General features: G+C 37.4%; 1 protein-coding gene across 1 annotated transcript in view; it reads left to right on the top strand.

Annotated features, from left to right (window-relative positions):
• The window catches only part of GPR158 (G protein-coupled receptor 158), a 567,445-nt gene that overhangs the window by 335,114 nt on the left and 213,414 nt on the right, over positions 1–18,917 (top strand). The window contains exon 4 of the mRNA XM_049881810.1: positions 12,156–12,379. Within this exon, the coding sequence (XP_049737767.1) occupies positions 12,156–12,379 (224 nt within the window). The remainder of the gene's footprint in view (positions 1–12,155; positions 12,380–18,917) is intronic.

The raw sequence follows: 18,917 nt of genomic DNA, 5'->3' as shown, positions 1-18,917 counted from the left end.
TGGGATTAGTGAAAGAACTGTGTATCTCTCTATCATAATGCATAAATGATATCTAAGCCTGGTTTAGGAATAAGATTTTCTAGTAAGAACAAAAAGGAAGAGAGCCTAGTTTAGAGCCTAATTTATTACATAAATATAATATGAATTAATTATGTAGTATGTAGTATAACTACTGTGATATAAATTTAGTCCACACAAATATAGATTTTATAAAGACTAAAAAAAAAAAATTTTTTTTTTATAATCCATTCCTAATTATGGAAGAATTTTTTAATATTTTACTCTATAGTTTTTTTTTTTCTGGAGAGGAAATAAATAACTGATCTTAAACCCAAATGTTTAGAATGTTGCAGAACGTCTTATGGGTCTTTGACAGTATTCTACAAATACCAGATATTGAATTTAGCAAAATCTGAGAATAGAAATAATTTTGTCTTTTTCTTTTTTGCTAACATGAAACTAAAAGTGTTTCTTTGGTGATGATTTAAGCTTATTAGGCCTCCAGATCTTAATAACACTATGTGGATCATTTGATCAGCCCAGGGTATTAGAATATCTCACCTTATAGCAGTTGGGTTACAATTTACATAACAAAAGGTGAACTGGAAAAGACTCTGCTTTTCAAATGCAGTGGTTTAAACTGGGAGCAATTTACTGCATTCTTTACTATCTTTAATAAACAGGAGGTAGTATTACAAAGGAAAGGAAAAGACAAGAAAAAAAATCTATTTTTGCAAAGAAAATTACATTGTGAATGCGTAGGAAAGTATTTAACATCATAATTAGTTGTATGAGTGACCTGTCAGACTGCAAGCTTGTTCACCTCTCTACGTGCAGCACATGATTAGCATGTTGTTCAAATCTAGGGGGCACCATTCAAATTATACTCTGTATGAATGGTGCAGAGACAGCAGATTTTGGAATTTGGAAGCTATCATAGATGCTTTCTGTGCCCAGCAACACATACGCTGACCCAAATCCGATTTTAGCTGCAGCCGTGGTGGACAGTTACTAGGCACCCACCTCAAGCACCCATTGAATTTCTTTCCTTTTTCTGCCTGGGAACTTTGTCTGAAACCACTTAAGTTTGCTCAGCCGCTGCCAGAAGTGTGGGGAAGTTTAGGTCCCCTGAGGACAACTCTCAACTGTCACTGGAGAAATGCTCCCGCCTCCCATCTTAGGGGTATTTTTTATGCAGTTTTTAGAGATTTCCCAGTAGGACTGAGCCTCCATTGCCCACAGTGTTATCCACCTCAATACCGTACCCTGCATTGGTTTTTTCTTTTTCCTTTTCTCACTCTGCCTGATCCTCTACCTCTGCTCTAGGGAATCAACTGCCGTATCAGATATCTACATTCAAGTTCTTATTTCAGGAAACCCAAACAAAGACAACAACTTTAGCTCTTTAATAGTGACAAATCATATCTGAATCTGGAGAATTTTTTTTCTGTTAAAACTTTCTGCATTTGCAGTTATGGAAAGAAATGATACAATACCTCTTAGAAGTATGAGCAGAGCCAGAGAGAATGATTAAGGTTTTTGTTTGGCATTAATACTCCAGGGCTCTAGTCTTCTCTACACTTATTCTGTTGGTGATCTCATCCAGTCTCATGGCTTTAAATGCCAACAACCTTCAAATCTTTATCATCAGTGCAGACTTTTCTCCTAAACTTCAGACTTACATATTCTAAGGATCTCTAGTAGACATGAACTTACGATCTTTTCCAAAACCTTCTTCATATGCATTCTTCTTCATTTTAGTTGATGGCAGCTTCTTACTTCCAGTTGTTCATGCCAAACTCCTGGGAGTCATCCTTGACTCTTTTCTGTCTCTCTCATTCCATAATCAGCTCATCAGAAAACCCTGCCAACTCCACCTTCAAACTCTTTTTGAATCTAACCATTCTCCACCTCTATCTGAATCTCTCTGCTTCTACCCTTGCCTCTATAGCATATTCTCTATACAACCAAAATAATCCTTTAACAATATAAGGCATATCATGTCACTCTACTCAAAACCCTGCCATGACTTTCTGTTTTACTTGGAGTTAAATCAAAGTTCCTATAATGATGCACAGTGCCCTCTATGATCTGGCCCTGTTATTTGTATGACCTCGTCTGCTACTATAGCTCCCCACACTCAGTACACTCTAGCCAAACTAGCCTCTTTGCAGTTTCTCATATATGCCATACATACTTCCATCTAAGGACCTTTGTCTGGCTGCCTCCTCTGCCTAGAAGTCAGAATGGCTAACTCCCTAACCTCCTTCAAATCTTTGCTCAAATATACCTTTTAAATGATACCTACCCTGACCCAAAAAACCCCAGTGCCGTCTTGACCACTTTATTTAATATTGCAACTTCCACCCTAGCATGTCTGATACCTCTGACCTGCCTTCTACATTTTCTTTTCTTTTCTTGCCACTTCTCAGTTTTAACTTACTATGTTATTGTTATGTTGATTGATTGTGTCTGTTTTCCCCCACTAGAAAGTAAGTTTCACAGGGATAGAGATCTTTGTTTTGTTCACTGATGTATTCCACAAGAACAGTGTCTGTCACTTGATTTGACACACAGTAAATAGTTGCTGAATAAGAATTTGTTTCTGTCAAAGGCTATACAATTTGAGATACTCTTCTCTCAGTTTGTTTATTTTTTTTTAAATCTCATACCTCATTCCAAAAATGATTTGGAGTACCTGTCAGAAATATATATCATACAGGCGATTAACGATAACCCATTGCTGCCAAGTCGATTCCGACTCATAGCGAACCTATGGGGCAGAGTAGAACTGCCCCATAGGGTTTCCCAGAGAGTAATTTTTTTTTCTTTTTAGATTTTTAAAATATAATTTTTATTTTAAAAAGTACCTACTTATTAGTGGAAATGTCAGCTCTGTTAAAAAAAATGATAAAGTAATTTAAAAACCAGTCTGCAATTAGTCTTATCACCCAACACCATCATTATTCACATTCCACTAAATATCTCCCTCACTCCCTTCCTTTCTATTTTGTGAAATGTCTACAATGTGCTATTCTCCATGCTAGATGCAAGTTCTTTTGAGTTTTTCGTGCCTGTATTATTATTATTTTTTATTCTGCTTTAGGTGAAATTTACAGCTCAAGTTAATTTCTTATACAAAAATGTATACACATATTATTTTGTGACATTAGTTGCAATCCCCACAATGTGACATTACACTCCACCTTTCCACTCCGAGTTCCCTGTGTCCATTCACCCAGTTCCTGTCCCTTCTTGCCTTCTCATCCTGCCTCTGGTTGGGAGCCGCCTGTTTGGTCTTGGGTATCTGGTTGAACTAAGAAGCACACTCCTCAAGTGTGTTATTTTTTGTTTTACAGTCCTGTCTAAACTTTGTCTTGAAGAGTGGGCTTCAGGAATGGTTTTAGTTCTGGGTTAACAGTGTGTCCAGGGGCCACAGTTCTGGGGATTCCTCCAGCCTCTGATAGACCATCATGTCTGGTCTTTTTACATGAATTCGAGTTCTCCTCTATACTTTGCTCTTGCTTGGTCTGGGACTCTCTGTTGTGTTCCCTGTCAGGGCGATCATTGGTAGTAGCTGGGCACCATCTAGTTCTTCTGGTCTCAGGTTGGTGGAGTCTCTGGTTCATGCGGTCCTATTGTCTCTTGGGCTAATATTTTCCTTGTGTCTTTGGTTTTCTTTGTTTTCCTTTGCTCCATGTGGGATTGGACCAATTGATGCATCTTAGATGGCTGCTTACAAACTTTTAAGACCCCAGATACAAGGCTGTAAATCTTTACAGAAGTGGGCTGCTGCATCATTTTTCCGTAGAGCGACTGGTGGGTTTGAACCACCAACCTTTTGGTTAGCAGGCTTAACCACTGTGCCACGGGGGCTCCTTCTGAACCTTAGAGCTTATTCTTTATTATCTGCAACTTCTCTTGTTGCTTGATAACTCTTGACATTTTAGTCACACTCATCAGGTCTTCTGAATCCTTGACAACTTTCCTTATCTTATTCAATACTAGTGACCTTCTCTGGCTTCGCTTACAGGACTATCCAGCTATACTAAAGAGTTAATTCATTGTTTCCTTAGAATCCTAGGCTTTCATACTTTTCAGCTTTTGATTTGTGTGCCCTATTTGTCAAGTTAGTGTCTGTACTGAATACCTGTTTTTTCATCACTTTAAAGTCCTCTTTTACTCCAGCCATTGCTATGACTATTTCATACAGTCTTTGAAAGGCTTTGTGTAAGTACAGTTGAACTGTGCCTTTCCTCAGGCTGGAACCTCATACCACATTTTTCGGATTCTGTTCTGGTATTGGACATTTATGAAGTCTTGACTCAGGATACAGGAAGGAGTAAAGCATGAACCGGCTCTGGACTTATGAATGCATAACCCAAAAATATGAGGGAATTAAGGAAGATTGTAGAAGAATTGATGCATTTGAGTTATGGCATTGGTGAAGAATATTGAATATACCGTGGACTGCCCGAAAAACGAATAAATCTATCTTGGAAGAAGTACAGCCAGAATGCTCCTTAGAAGCAATAATGGCTAGACTTCATCTCATATGCTTCGGACATGTTTTCAGGAGGGACCAGTCCCTAGATAAGGACATCATGCTTGGTAAAGTGGAGGGTGAGGAAAAAAAGAGAGAGACCCTCAATAAGATGAATTGACACAGTGGCTGCAACAATGGACTCAAACATAGCAACAATTGTAAGGATGGTGCAGGACTGGACAGTGTTTCGTTCTGTTGTACATAGGGTCGCTATGAGTCAGAAGTGACTCAGCAGCACCTAATAACAACAGCAATGACTCTGGAGGCCAACCTTGACCAGTGAGTAAAGTTGATAATGTAGAAATGCTTCTCCTTTAATACCCGAGACCCACTCACAAGGTGACCCTGAAGCATCAAGCACCAGCTGCCCTGAAGGAGTGAAGGCTACAGCTTTATTATGCAGCCTTGTTGGCTTCCCCTCTCTTTTGCTCTTGTTCTCTGGAATTACACACTTCAATAATGTGAAGATAAGCATGAAACAGTGCCATTCCCACCATCCTCTTTCTTCATTCTCTCTCCTCTACTGCTTCATCCTTTCCATGTTTTTTCTGTAGTACTGATAGTTACTGTGGAAAATCACAAAACTATGTTGACTGTGTCTCCTAGTAAGTCATACCATCTTACCTTAACTGCATTCTTTTTCTTCCAATTGATCATGTTGCACTATATTACTACCTCAGCCTTTTATGTCTCCAGCCTCAAAACTGGCCTTTTCATTCTCAACACATATTCCTTCCATCATTATTGAGAAGTGTTAAAACTCTACAAGACTGGCTTCATTCTTTCTACTCCAAAATAATTTTTCAACTGATTTCTTCTCTCTGTGTCAAAATATAGGATTTTAAAAAATCTTTAATCTACCTCTACTTCTTTTCCAGAAACCCTGGTAGCGTAGTGGTTAAGTGCTACAGCTGCTAATCAAAAGGTCAGCAGTTTGAATCCACAAAGTGCTCCCTGGAAATTCTATGGGGCAGTCCTACCCTGTCCTATAGGGTCACTCTGAGTCGGAATCCACTCGACAGCAACAGGTGTTTTTTTTTTTTAGTACTTCTTTTCCAGTGTTAAAAGAATTGAGTTGGTCTTAATTTCTCCATTTATGCTCTTGATCACATTGAATCCTAATTTCTCAAGTCCTTTGTTTACCAGCCTTACAGTATGTGTCTTCAATTTCTAGTGCTTCCTTTTGCTGATGACAGCTGCATTCAGATCTCATCTGTATAGAAGAAAACAAAAATAAAACCCAAATCTTTTTTTGACTCCATCATTATTCCTATTAACTGTAAGCTTTTCTTGCTTTTTTCATTCAATGAAACATTCATTGAAATAATATTCTAGCTTATCATTTATTTATTCCTTGAGACCCAACAACCTAATTTCAATCTCTACCACTCATTGGGAAGTACTGTCTTAAGAGTCAAAAGAGGATAAGATAATCATTAAATATTGTAGCCTTTCCTCAGTCTTCATCATGTTTGGTCATGTTGTAGTGTTTCAGTTTTCTTAGCTTCGTGACATTATAAAAACTTCTCCTCCTAGCTTTTTTCTTTTTGCATTCCTTAATCATTATCCATTTCCAGAGCTTTCTGTAGTTTTTTTTTTTTTTTCTGATAGTAATCTTTTTCCTACACTCCTGTCTTGTATTATTTCTAGCTCCTTATTGTTTTTCCTGGAAGATGAGTCAGAACCTCAACTTTAACTTGTCTAAAATGGAGCTTATCATTCCTACACAACCCCTGCATGCCTTAGCTCTTTCTCTAACCTCCTTGTTTCTTAAATATTACCTTTTTTAAAAGTAACAAATAACTCCTTATTCCTCTTTCCCTCTCCTGTATTTGGAGAAAAGGAGAAAGAACTAGTAACTGTGATTTATATTTGTCGTTGTTAGTTGCCATTGAGTGAGCTAGGGGGCTTATCTTCTAGCACTCTTTCAGACAATGTTCACTGATCCCTAAGGTTTTTATTGGATAATTTTCAGAAGTACATAACCGGGCTTTTCTTCTTAGTTTGTCTTAGTCTGGAAGTGTCACCCACCATGGGTGACCCTGATGGTATTTGAAATATTGGTGGCATAGATTCCAGCATCATAGCAACAGGAGAGCAACCACAGTATGACAAACTGACAGACAGATGGTGATTTATATACATCATCTCATTTAATCCCCACAGCAATTCACATTTCATAAACGAGTAAACTAAGACCCAAAAAGGTCAAGTTAGTTTCCCAATGTTACTGAACTGTTTAGGGATGGGAAACGTGTCTACTTGACACCAAAATCCATAAAATTTTCTCTGTATAGCAGAAGGAGGATTCTTAAACACCAATATATCTTAAAAACCAAAGAAATATTCAATAAAGTTTTTGCTATTGTGTTTACTGAGGAAGGAAAACAGACAAATATATTTTAGAAAGATTGCGAACCTTTAATAACGGTTGAAAGAAATACTTTCTGCTAAATTTTGTTATTAAAATGTTGTTAGCCAAAAAACCCCTTTCCTGAATTTCTCAGTTAAGACTCCTTAGGAAATACAGTATCTCAACCACTTTTTGTGCCTTCTAAGTTCTTTGGGAAGAGGTAGCCTGATTTTAATAGATATAGCCTCAAGGTGGGAGCCTTTTGAAATGTATGAAACTGAAGAACCCTGAGTTGGAGCCTCATTTTTGTGTAGATTGGGCATTGTCCTAGGTAATGCCTCCTGAACATGTGAATTTTCTAGACTTTTGACACGTTTGCCTTTATTTTTGTGAGATAAATCTCCTCACTATGTTTCTCAGTTAACTATGTTCTCATGAGAATGTACTTATCACAAGAATAAGTCACTGCCAGTCTTCATTCAGTCATAGTGGCCATTTTCTTTCTGACGCCATTCATTATTTCCAGGTGTTACTGGCTCCCTGCTTTTCCAGCTTCTAAATGCCTTTGCAATAAGGAGTAATACATTTCAGTGGTACTTCTCAAGACTCAAACTCCTGTATGTTATTCTAACCTCGCATTCAGTCTTAAGGCCCATTCACCATTGTGAGGAGTTTGGCATTATTCCAGGGCAGCTGTTTCTGATTCTTAGCTGTTAGTACTGCTGATAACTTGTCCAAAGTATGTGAGACGAAGTCTCACCATCCTTGCTTCTAAGGAGCATTCTGGTTTTTACTTCTTCCAAGACAGATTTGTTCATTCACCTGGCAGTCCATCCATAATATGCTCAATATTTTTGCCAACACCATAACTGAAAGACACAAGTTCTTCTTCAGTCCTCCGTATGCATTGTTCAACTTTCATATGCGTAAGAGGCAATCCAAAGTACCATGGCTTGGGTCAGGTGCACTTTAGTCCTCAAAGTGATATCATTGCTTTTTAACACTTTAAAGAGATCTTTTGCAGCAGATTTGCCCAATGCAGTACATCATTTGATTCTTGACTGTTGCTTCCATGAACACTTCTGTGGATACAAGTAAATTGAAACCTTTGACAACTTCAGTCTTTTCTTTGTTTATCATGAAGTTGCTCATGAGGGTTTCTGTTTTCTTTATGTTGAGGTGTAATCCATATTGAAGGCTGTAGTCTTTGATCTTCAACAGTAAGAGCTTCAAGTCCTCTTCACTTTCAGCAACCGAGGTTGTATTGTGTGCATAATGCAAGTTGTTAATGAGTCTCCCTCCAATCCTGATGCCCCATTTTTCTTCATATAGTCCAGCTTCTTGGATTATTTGCCAGCATACAGATTGAATAAGTATAGTGAAAGAATAAAACCTGATGCACACCTTTTCCGATTTTAAAATACCCAGTGTTCCTTGTTCTGTTCAAATGACTACCTCTTGGTTTATGTACAGGTTCCTCATGAGCACAATTAAGCATTCTGGAATTCCATTCTTTGTAATATTAGCCATAGTTTGTTATGATCCACACAGTCAGATGCCTCTGCATAGTCAACAAAACACAGGTAAACATCTGTCTGGTATTCTCTGCTTTCAGCCAGGATCCATCTGACATCAGCAATGATCTCCCTTGTTCCACATCCTCTCCTGAATCTGTCTTGAATTTCTGGAAGTTCCCTGTCGATGTACTGCTTGCAACCACTTTTGAATGATCTTCAGCAAAATTTTATTTGCATGTGATATTAGTGATATTGCTTGATAATTTCCCCATTCCGTTGGATCACCTTTCTTTGGAATGGCCACAAATATGGATCTCTTCCTGTTGGTTGGCCAGGTAGCTGTCTTCCAAATATCTTGGCATGGACAAGTGAGCACCTCCAGCACTGTGACCATTTGTTGAAACATCTTAATCGATATTCTGTCAATTCTTGGAGCCTTGTTTTTCACCCGTGCCTTCAGTGCAGTTTGGACTTCTTTTAATACCTTCAGTTCTTGATCATATGCTACCTCCTGAAATGGTTGAATGTCAACCAATTCTTTTTGGTACAGTGACTCTGTTTATCCCTTCCATCTGCTTTTGATGCTTCCTGCATTGTTTAATATTTTGCTCATAGAATCCTTCAATATTGTAACTTGAGGCTTAAATTTTTTCTTCACTTCTTTCAGCTTGAGAAATAATGAGTGTATTCTTCCCATTTCATTTTCTAACTCCAGGTCTTTGCACCTGTCATTATAATACTTTACTTTGCCTTCTTGAGCTGTGCTTTGAAATTTTCAGTTCATCTCCCTTACTTCATCATTTCTTCCATTCACATTAGCTACTCTACACTCAAGAATAAGTTTGACAGTCTTTTCTGACATCTATTTTGGTCTTGTCTTTCTTTCTTGTATTTTAATGGCCTTTTGCTTTTTTTCATATATGATGTCCTTGATATCATCCCACAGCTCATCTGGTCTTCAGTCATTACTGTTCAGTGCATCAAATCTATTCTCGAGATGGTCTCTAAATGCAGGTGGGTTATACTCAAGGTTGTACTTTGACTCTTGTGGACTTGTTCCAATTTTTTTCAACTTGAACTTGCATAGGAGCAATTGATGGTCTGTTCCACAGTCAGTCCCTGGCCTTGTTCTGACTGATAATATTGAATTCTTCCATTGTCTCTTTCCACAGATACAGTCAATTTGATTCCTGTGTATTCCGTCTGGCAAGGCCCTTGTATATAGCCATCGCTTATGTTGTTGAAAAACGGTATTTGCAATGAAGAAGCTGTCGTCAGTCTTGCAAAATTCTATCATGTGACCTCTGGCACCTTTTCTGTCACCAAGGCCATAGTTTCCAACTATTGATCCTTCTTCTTTCTTTTCCAACTTTCTCATTCCAATCACCAATAATTATCAATGTATGTTTGATCAATTTCGTAATGCAGATGTTGGTAAAAATCTTCAATTTCTTCATCTTTGACAATATTTTTTGGTGTAAGAATTTGAATAATGGTTGTATTAACTGGTCCTCCTTGTGGGCATATGGATGTTATCCTATCATTGGCAGCATTATACTTTGGGGCAGATCTTGAAATGTTCTTTTTGATGATGAATGTGCCATCATTCCTCTTCAATTTGTCACTCCCAGTATACTAGACCATATGAGTGTCCACTTCAAAATGGCCAGTACCAGCCCATTTCAGCTCACTAATGCCTACAATATTGATCTTTATGCATTACATTTCAGTTTTTATGACTTCCAGCTTTCCTAGGTTTATACTTTGTACATTTGATGTTCCAGTTATTAAGGGATTTTGTAACTGTTTCTTCTCATTTTGAATCATGCCATATCAACAAATGAAGGTCCTGGAAGCATTACTCCATCCACCATTCAGGTTGACTCTACTTAGAGGAGGCAGTCATATTTTGAGTACCTCACACCTGAGGGCAGTATATCAGACAATGTTCTGCTGCTATTCATAAGGTTTTCACTGGCCATTATTTTCAGAAGTACATGGCCAGGTCCTTCTTCTTGTCTGTTGTACTCTGGAAGCTCTGCTGAAACCTGTTCACCATGGTAACCCTGCTGGTATTTGAAATACTTGTGTCATAGCCTCCAGCATCACAGCAACATGAAAGCCACTACGGTACAACAGACTGACAGACGAGTGGTGGGAAGTAGTGGTAATTTTCCTGAGATTTAAATTCCTTTAGTTTTATTTATTTGGACTGTCTGTACTGCTTTTGCATTAGTGAAGAATGCGTTGTAGTGCTAACTTTCTTGAGATTAAAAAAAAAAAATCCCTTAGCTTTATTTATTTGGGCTGTAAGTACTGTTTTTTCAGTAAAGAAAAATGCATTTTACCATGTTTTGAAAAGTTTCATGAAAAATAATGAAAAGGCTAAGAAGAAGGAGACTAGAATAAAATGCATGTGCAGTCATTGCCAGGTACCTTCATGTTTTACCTCATATTTTGCAAACTTTCTAGCAATTAAAAAAAAAAATTGTCATTGACTCATTATCAGCAGGAATCACAATGTCTAGAGTCTGCTGGGATAAATTTGATCCCAGATAATGGATATCAAAATCCATAAATCATAAAAAAATTCTGAATTAGTCCTTTAACCAGCATACCTTTCATTAGTGAAAACACATGGTATCAACAAAAATTCAAAGGAAAAGATAATTGAGTCTTGAAAGGTTTAATCAATAATATGTTATACACTTATACCCACTGTTGTCGAGTTGATTCTGACTCATAGCAACCCTATAAGACAGAGTAGAACAGCCCCATGGGGCTTCTAAGTTTATAAATCCTTACAGATCTCCTCCGGAGCAACTGGTGAGTTTGAACCACCGACCTTCTGGTTAGCAGCCAAGCACTTTAACTGTACACCACCAGGGCTCCTTGACGTATACTTTACTGGGTACATATTCACTAATGCCTGTCATGTTTAGTTTAGAGTTGGAAATAATTGTTTTTTAGTATATGTTATTAATTGGATATTTGTCAATGCTAAACTCAAGAATTAAAAAGTGAATCATTACCTATTGGGCTTCAGAGCTAAGGAAATTTTGATAACTGCGACATAACAATCTAAAATTAAAGGGTGGATCAATAGCAGTAGTTAGTTAATAGTGCGGAAATGTCATATGGGTAGGGAAAGTGGGAAATTACACGACAGCCTGTAAGTATTAATTGTACTCTGGGCAAAGGGTGCATCATCATTACACAAATGCACACTGAACAACTTTCAATTAAGTATCGTTTTATTCAATTAAGACCTAATGAACTTGGTAGATGAGATTTCTGATGAATTAAGGAGCCATCGAAGTGTTATTTTGAATTCTATGCCATCTAGGTCAGGAAGTTCCAAAAGTATTGGGCATATTTACTTGGTATGGGAAAGATATTGATTTTCTTATCATTCTTCCTGGTTAATTCTTTAACAAGTTTTTATGGAATATGGTTTGTGCCATAGGGCACTTCACTTGGTAAATAGTAGATAATAATATCAAAGACTCAGAAAACTGCTGCCTTTGAGAAGTTTTATTTCCATTATCGCTAATTTTCTTCAATTACTCTGAATGATAATTTTCAGAAATCAAAGGATTAAAAAGAATTTTGTTTCAGTCCAAGAGGGCTGACAATTTTTTTTAAAGGAATGGGGAGGCGAAGACGTGTTTTGACTTTGCATTCACTATCACCTATCTCAGAGGTGCAATGACACTATGGTTTTATTTGGAACTTCCAGGAAGGGGTCCGGATCAACTATTTGGAGGAAGTGCAAAAGACGTGTCAGAAGAAGCCCATGTCTGCCTACCCTGCAGAGAGGGATGCCCCTACTGTGCTGATGACAGCCCATGCTTTGTCCAGGAGGATAAGTATTTGCGACTTGCTATCATCTCCTTCCAAGCCCTATGTATGCTGCTGGACTTCGTTAGCATGCTGGTGGTCTACCACTTTCGCAAAGCAAAGGTAAACCCAGGTACCCTGGTTATGATCTACCTTTTTATTATAGAATAACCTCTTTTTTTTTTTTAACAAGTAGAGTTTTTCCAAATTCCAGTTGCTTCTCTACTAAGCAAAATTATTTCTATAATGTTTGGACTAAATAATTAGTTGGGTCATGACCCAATTAATATATGCTAAAATTTAAAGTTATATTCTTTAGCTTCCCAGGATAAGTTGGGATTAATAAGAAACTATATTACAGCATTTTCTTTTACAGAATGTTTCCCCCTATTTAGCAGTGCCTCATTGCCTTAAAGGGCTCTCCTTTATATCATCTCTTTGGTCTTTAGAGGAACTTACTCTGCCATCAACCAATATGTTTTTAGTTTTTTCATATCATGAAAGCTTTGTGATGTCATTATATTTTTATTTTTATTTCCGTTAGCCATATTTGATTATGATAAAAGGCTTCTTGACTATTTTTGAGTAACTCGTACTTTGAAGAATGAATTTATTCATGATCTTATATTTGGTTTTGCATTAATGTCCCAGAATAATGGTGATCCTGAGAAGGGTTTATATGGCTCTTGAGAAAGCCTGTCCTGTAGTTTTGTTTTGGGAAATAAAAGAGTGGTATAAGGATTTGTAAGCTTCTCAGTCAGGGGTGGACAAAATGCTAAAATGTTCAAAGATTTCTGGGAAGCTTTCTCTAATTGGGGCCATGGTGGTGCAGTGGTTAAGAGCTTGGCTCCTAACCAAAAGTTCCGCAGTTTGAATCCACCAACCACTCCTTGGAGATCCTATGGGGCAGTTCTTCTCTGTCCTATACAGTCACCGTGAGTTGGAGTTGACTGACAGCAACGAGTTTGTTTGTTTTTAATTTTTTTTGGTCCTCTAGTTGATCATCAGATTAATTATCTTTAGTAGAAATTGTGGTTCTGCTGCCTTTAGAAACTTATCTGAGCCATTTGAAAGAAAAACAAAGCATACTTTTCTACCTTTTCTGATTTCAAATGACCCCTTCATGTTGGCAAAGTTGTACAGATTGGTTTAGACTACAAAACTCATTGAAAATATAAAGTGTTCCCATTAAAAATTAGAAAATAACTCTTTTGAGTGGCATCTATTATGAAGCTTCAAGTTAACATAACTCTGTTGAGATTCTATGAGAATGTATCCATTATGTTAATGTTATGGACTTTAGTAATTATCTTAGTTTCATTAACAGAATCTTGCAATACAAATTAAAATTTAGCTTTAAGTCAGCAAGAGAGTGCAAATAGACAAATTGCTTTTCATTTAACCAATATTTATCTTTATTTTTCAACAAAATATGTGTTAAATTGTGTATAGAATAGAGTAATAGGCAAATAAAACCCAAATCCAGTGCCGTTGAGTCGAGAGTTGGGAAATACTTAACTACTGGTACCTAAATGAAATTGCTTTTTTTTTTTCTTTTCTTAAAAGCCCATCACTGATGGAGCAGGTAGAATTGAAAGATCTATTTAATAAACTGCTCTAAAATCTCTCTGATATAATATAATTTGTTTACACAGTGAATAACACATAGTTCTTTATGAATTTTAATTGATTTTAATCATTTATGATTGCCATGTTAAATGGAGTCAGTGATATATGGTGGGTAGAATATTACATTGACTATTAAGAAACCTGAGATAGTTCTAGGTAGACCAGTTTTAATGCTACTTAACATTGCTAGAGTTTTTAACATTTTTAGTTTCCTAGACCTTCGTGTGAAAATGCAAGTTAATTTCTGCCTAAATCCTGCCTTATAGGGCTATCGCGAAAATAGGTATCTTTGCATGCCATTTTGATGAAATTTCCTTAGATACAAACTAGTTGGAATAAATAAGCCACTATCTCGTTTTAAAATGGTCATCTTTCGGAGAACCGGTTAGTTTTCATTGAGTGTAACATAGTAATATAAGGAGGATATTTTTAGAAAAAAAATGTATTAATAAAGTTAGTGAACATAGATATGGTATATTAAGGAAAGGAAACCTTTGATGCAGTTTTCTTTTCTGATTTCACTTATCAAAAGCAACGGACTAAGTGTAAAATCAATAAGACGTTTTCAGTACAGGCATTGCAGTTTTATAGCAGGTAGACTTTGGCTTTGCTTTTTAAAGTTTTCATGTGTCTTTGGGTGACGGAGAAACTTGATGATCCCTTTTGGAGTAACTTTGACATTTTCCATAGGAGTTTCCCATTACATTTTCTACACACTGATAATTAAAAGGACAAGAACCATATAACCTATGAATTCACATCTATTTTGACAAAAGACAAAAGACAAAAAATTCCAATAGGAATATAGAGGAGCATGACATTGTGGGTGAGTTTTGCAGATTCTGGAGCAAGCTGTCTAGATTTGAATCCTGTCTTGGCCCCTTGTGTACTGGGATACTTTGTGAAAATTTATTAGCCTCTCTTTGAAATGGGGTTAACACATCATAAACACAAATTAACTCAGAATGGATCGTAGACCTAAGAGCTAAAAGTATAAAAACTCTTAGAACAAAACATAAATCATCATGATTTTGGACTAGGCATTGGTTTCTTGGTTTCTTAGCTATGACATGAAAAGCATAAATGATAAAAGAAAAAATATGTAATTTGGACTTCACTAAATTAAAAACTTTGTAAATACTTCAAAGGAAGATATATAAATTGCCAATAAGCATGTGTAAACATGCTCAATATTATTAGTCATTAAGAAACGCATATAAAGCCCACAATGAGATACTACTTCACACATATTAACATGGCTAAAATAAAAAAGACAGAAAATAGCAGGCGTTGGTGAAGATGTGAAGAAATTGAAACTATCATTCACTGCTGTTAGTAATATGAAATGGTACAGGCACTTTGGAAAGCATTTTGGCAGTTCCTCAAAAAATTTAACATAGAGTTACCCTATGACCCAGCAATTCCAATCCTAGGTATACACCCAAGAGAATTGAAAACATATATCCAAAGAAAAATATGCATGCAAATGTTTATAGCATCATTATGCATAATAGCCGAAAAGTGAAAACAAAACAATAAAACAATACCCAAATGTCTGTCAACTAATGAATGGATAAATAAAATGTGGTATATTGATACAATGGGATATTATTCATTAATGAAAAAGAATGAAATACTGATACATGCCACAACATGGATAAACCTTGAAAACATGGTAAGTGCAAGAAACCAATCACAAAAGACCAAATATTGTGTCATTCCATTTATATGGAAAATACAGAATGGTCAAATTCATAGAGACAAAAAGTAGATTCATGGTTTTTAGAGGGTGGGGGAGGCAAGGATGGAAAGTGACTGCTAATGGGGTTTCTTTTGGGGGCGATGAAAATGTTCTAAATTAAATGGTGATGGCTATACAACTCTGTGAATAAAGTAAAAACCACTGATTTGTAAACTTTAAAGGGCATATTTAGGTATGTGAACTATCTCTCAATAAACCTGTTATAAATTTTTTTGATGGGGGTTAAATATTACCTGACAGTCCCTGGGTGGTAGAAATGGCTAAGCACTCAACTACTAACTGAAAGGTTGGTAACTCATACACAACCAAAAGAGCCTCATAAGAAAGGCCTTGCAATCTGTTTTCAAAATAGTTACAGCTTTGAAAACCATATAGAGTACAGTTCTACTCTATAATACCTGGGGTTGGTTTATATATATATATATTTCTTTTTTTTATTTTGTTTTAAGTGAAAGTTTACAAATCAAGTCAGCCTCTCATATAAAAATTTATATACATCTTGCTGTGTACTCCTCGTTGCTCTCCCCTTAAAGAGACAGCACACACCTTCTCTCCAGCCTGTGTTCCCCGTGTCCATTCAGCCAGCTTCTGTCCCCCTCTGCCTTCTCATCTCACCTCCAGACAGGAGCTGCCCACATAGTCTCCTGTGTCTACTTGAGCCAAGAAGCTCACTCCTCACCTATCATTTTCTATCTTATAGTCCAGTCCAATCCCTGTCTGAAGAGTTGGCTTTGGGAACGGTTCCTGTCTTGGGCTAACAGAAGGTCTGGGGGCCATGACCTCCAGAGCCCTTCTAGTCTCAGTCAGATCATTAAGTCTGGTCTTTTTACAAGAATTTTATGTCTGCACCCCACCGTCCTTCTGCTCCATCAGGGACTCTCTGTTGTGTTCCCTGTCAGGGCAGTCATCGGTTGTTGCCGGGCACCATCTAGTTCTTCTGGGCTCAGGCTGATTTATGTGGTCCTTTCTGTCTCTTGGGTTCATAATTACCTTGTGTCTTTGGCGTTCTTCATTCTCCTTTGCTCCAGTTGGGTTGAGACCAATTGATGCATCTTAAATGGCCAGTGGCTAGCGTTTAAGACTACATGGGGTTGTTTTGAAGAGAAAATGATGTAACTCATGTAAAGTACTTGGCGCATAGTCTTCACTAATTCACATTAATTTTTTGTTATTCTATTTTGGACTTCTTTGTAAAATCAAGAATCTGTGTATACTTCCTATATTAGGGACTGTGCATGACATTTAAAATAGTTCAAAAGAATAAGGGCTTGGAAACTGTACCTGTACCTGTTTAAAGTAGATGTTTGTTGTTCTTAGATGCCCTTAAGTCAGTTCCGACTTATAGCAAACCTATGTACAGTAGAAGGAAACGCTGTCCGGTCTTGCGCCATTTTTTGCCATCCTAATCAAAAACGGGAGGACTGCAAATCTTTCATGTAAGCTTTCATAAGTATTGTTGATCTCCACGGAGTTATTAATAGGTATCGACTGAGTGACCTTGAATTTGATGTTACAATTCCTTCGAGAACTGGATAGCAGCTTTTCCGTATTTCTATCAAGTCTGAAGCTGGTGCTGAAATAGTGAGCCAAGCTGCAGATAGACCAGAAGTATGGCAAGGGGATGGGGGGCAGACAGGGGCACTGACCCCAGGCACAAGTCCAAAGGGGCAACAGGCAAGGCATGGGGTGATGTTCTGAGGCACCAGTGGCATCACTATGGGGGTGCAGTGGGTGCAGACTGCACTGGGTGACGCTGTCAGAAGGGTGACACCCCACAGTCCAGAGATATGGCCAAGACCAATCTATGCAAAACTTGAGCTGCTTCAGAAAACCCGCCCCCACTTCAACTATCTTTCAGGGTTGCTCTCTGCTGCCATGGTTCTCGGTATCTGCCAGGATGACTCAGCAGCACCAGAGACACCGCTCGTGCTGCCCTGGCTGCCACCAGGGTCCAGGCGCCCGCCGGGAGCCCACCTGTCAGCCCACCTGCTGCCCCTCATGGCTGGTGCTGCAGGAAATTGATAATGGACAGTGGGTGTGCCCACCTTTTTTTTTTTTTTTGGCCACTGTCATTGTCTATTCATCTTGAAACTGAGGAGGGGGGGTACAACTTAGAGATGGCGCCTCAGCACTCGAATGGGGGCACTCAATTTAGAGATTGCCCCTGGGAGCTCATTACCCTGGCTAGCCCCTGGGATGGACTTGGCATGCAATAATGAAGGCTAAGGCAGCCACTGAGAACATATACCTGAAGAGAGGGCCCGTGAACACCTGGTTAGTGAAGAAGGAATTTGCAATTTATTTCCTGTTTCCTCTTTCTCCAGAATATGAAACATTCTTTAGTCCAGTCTCACCAGCATTCATGATATGTAACATCTTAATTCCTTTTAGGACCATATTTCACTTAGAGCCTGCTTGAAATGTGTCACTTTGGAATTAAGGCCCCTTCTATTTATATTAGACTATTTGTGTGAATTCACAGAAATAAATATATTGAGAAATCAAAAATAGGAGAAGTGGTGGCAATATAAGTCTTTCTATACCTCGCAGCTGAAACAGTACTTTCAGGCAGCATGAAAATATGCTAAAATGGTAATAGAAAGTTCTCTGTTCTAAAATGAAATGATTAGGTAATCAGATGAAGAGACATATGATTATAGAAATTTTTGTCTTTCAGAAGCACCATTCTTCTAGGGAAGTCTAATCATGAGTACATTTAATTGAAGGGGATTTAATTAATGCCCAAAATATAAATTGTGTAGTAGTGAAATACGAGCAATCATTGCTGGAAGGTTGGTTTAACATTGTATCATTTCAAAGGATACAAACTGGATTCTGTTACATTTTTGGGTGACATCTGTGGGATGACGCCTCAAAGAATAAATAACATTTCACTCTGCACAAATGTTTAGGAAACTACTTACATGTATGTACATTTGCCCCTGTGCCCTGGGGTAAAGATTAAGTCTGTCAGTAAACTGTGAATGATTTTGAAACCAGTTTGTTCTTAAACAACACAATTTTACAACAGTATTTTTTAGAGCCTGGATATTAAATATTTTGGAATTATTTCTACATTTCTTACCAAATATTATGACAGGTAACATGTTTTTTATATAGCTATTGAGAAGAGAAAGTATGGCTTATTGCAGTTTAATAATACGAAGTTTAGCACAATTTATTTCTGAATGAAATTTTCAAAGAAAGAAGATACATTGAAGGGAACAACTTATTCCATTTCGGACGATAATCTTTTGCTTGATTTATTCT

The sequence above is a fragment of the Elephas maximus genome, chromosome 4, assembly GCF_024166365.1.
Source record: "Elephas maximus indicus isolate mEleMax1 chromosome 4, mEleMax1 primary haplotype, whole genome shotgun sequence".
NCBI lineage: Eukaryota > Metazoa > Chordata > Mammalia > Proboscidea > Elephantidae > Elephas > Elephas maximus.
Note: the sequence above shows the minus strand (reverse complement) of the source record. Positions and strands in the feature narration are given on the sequence as shown.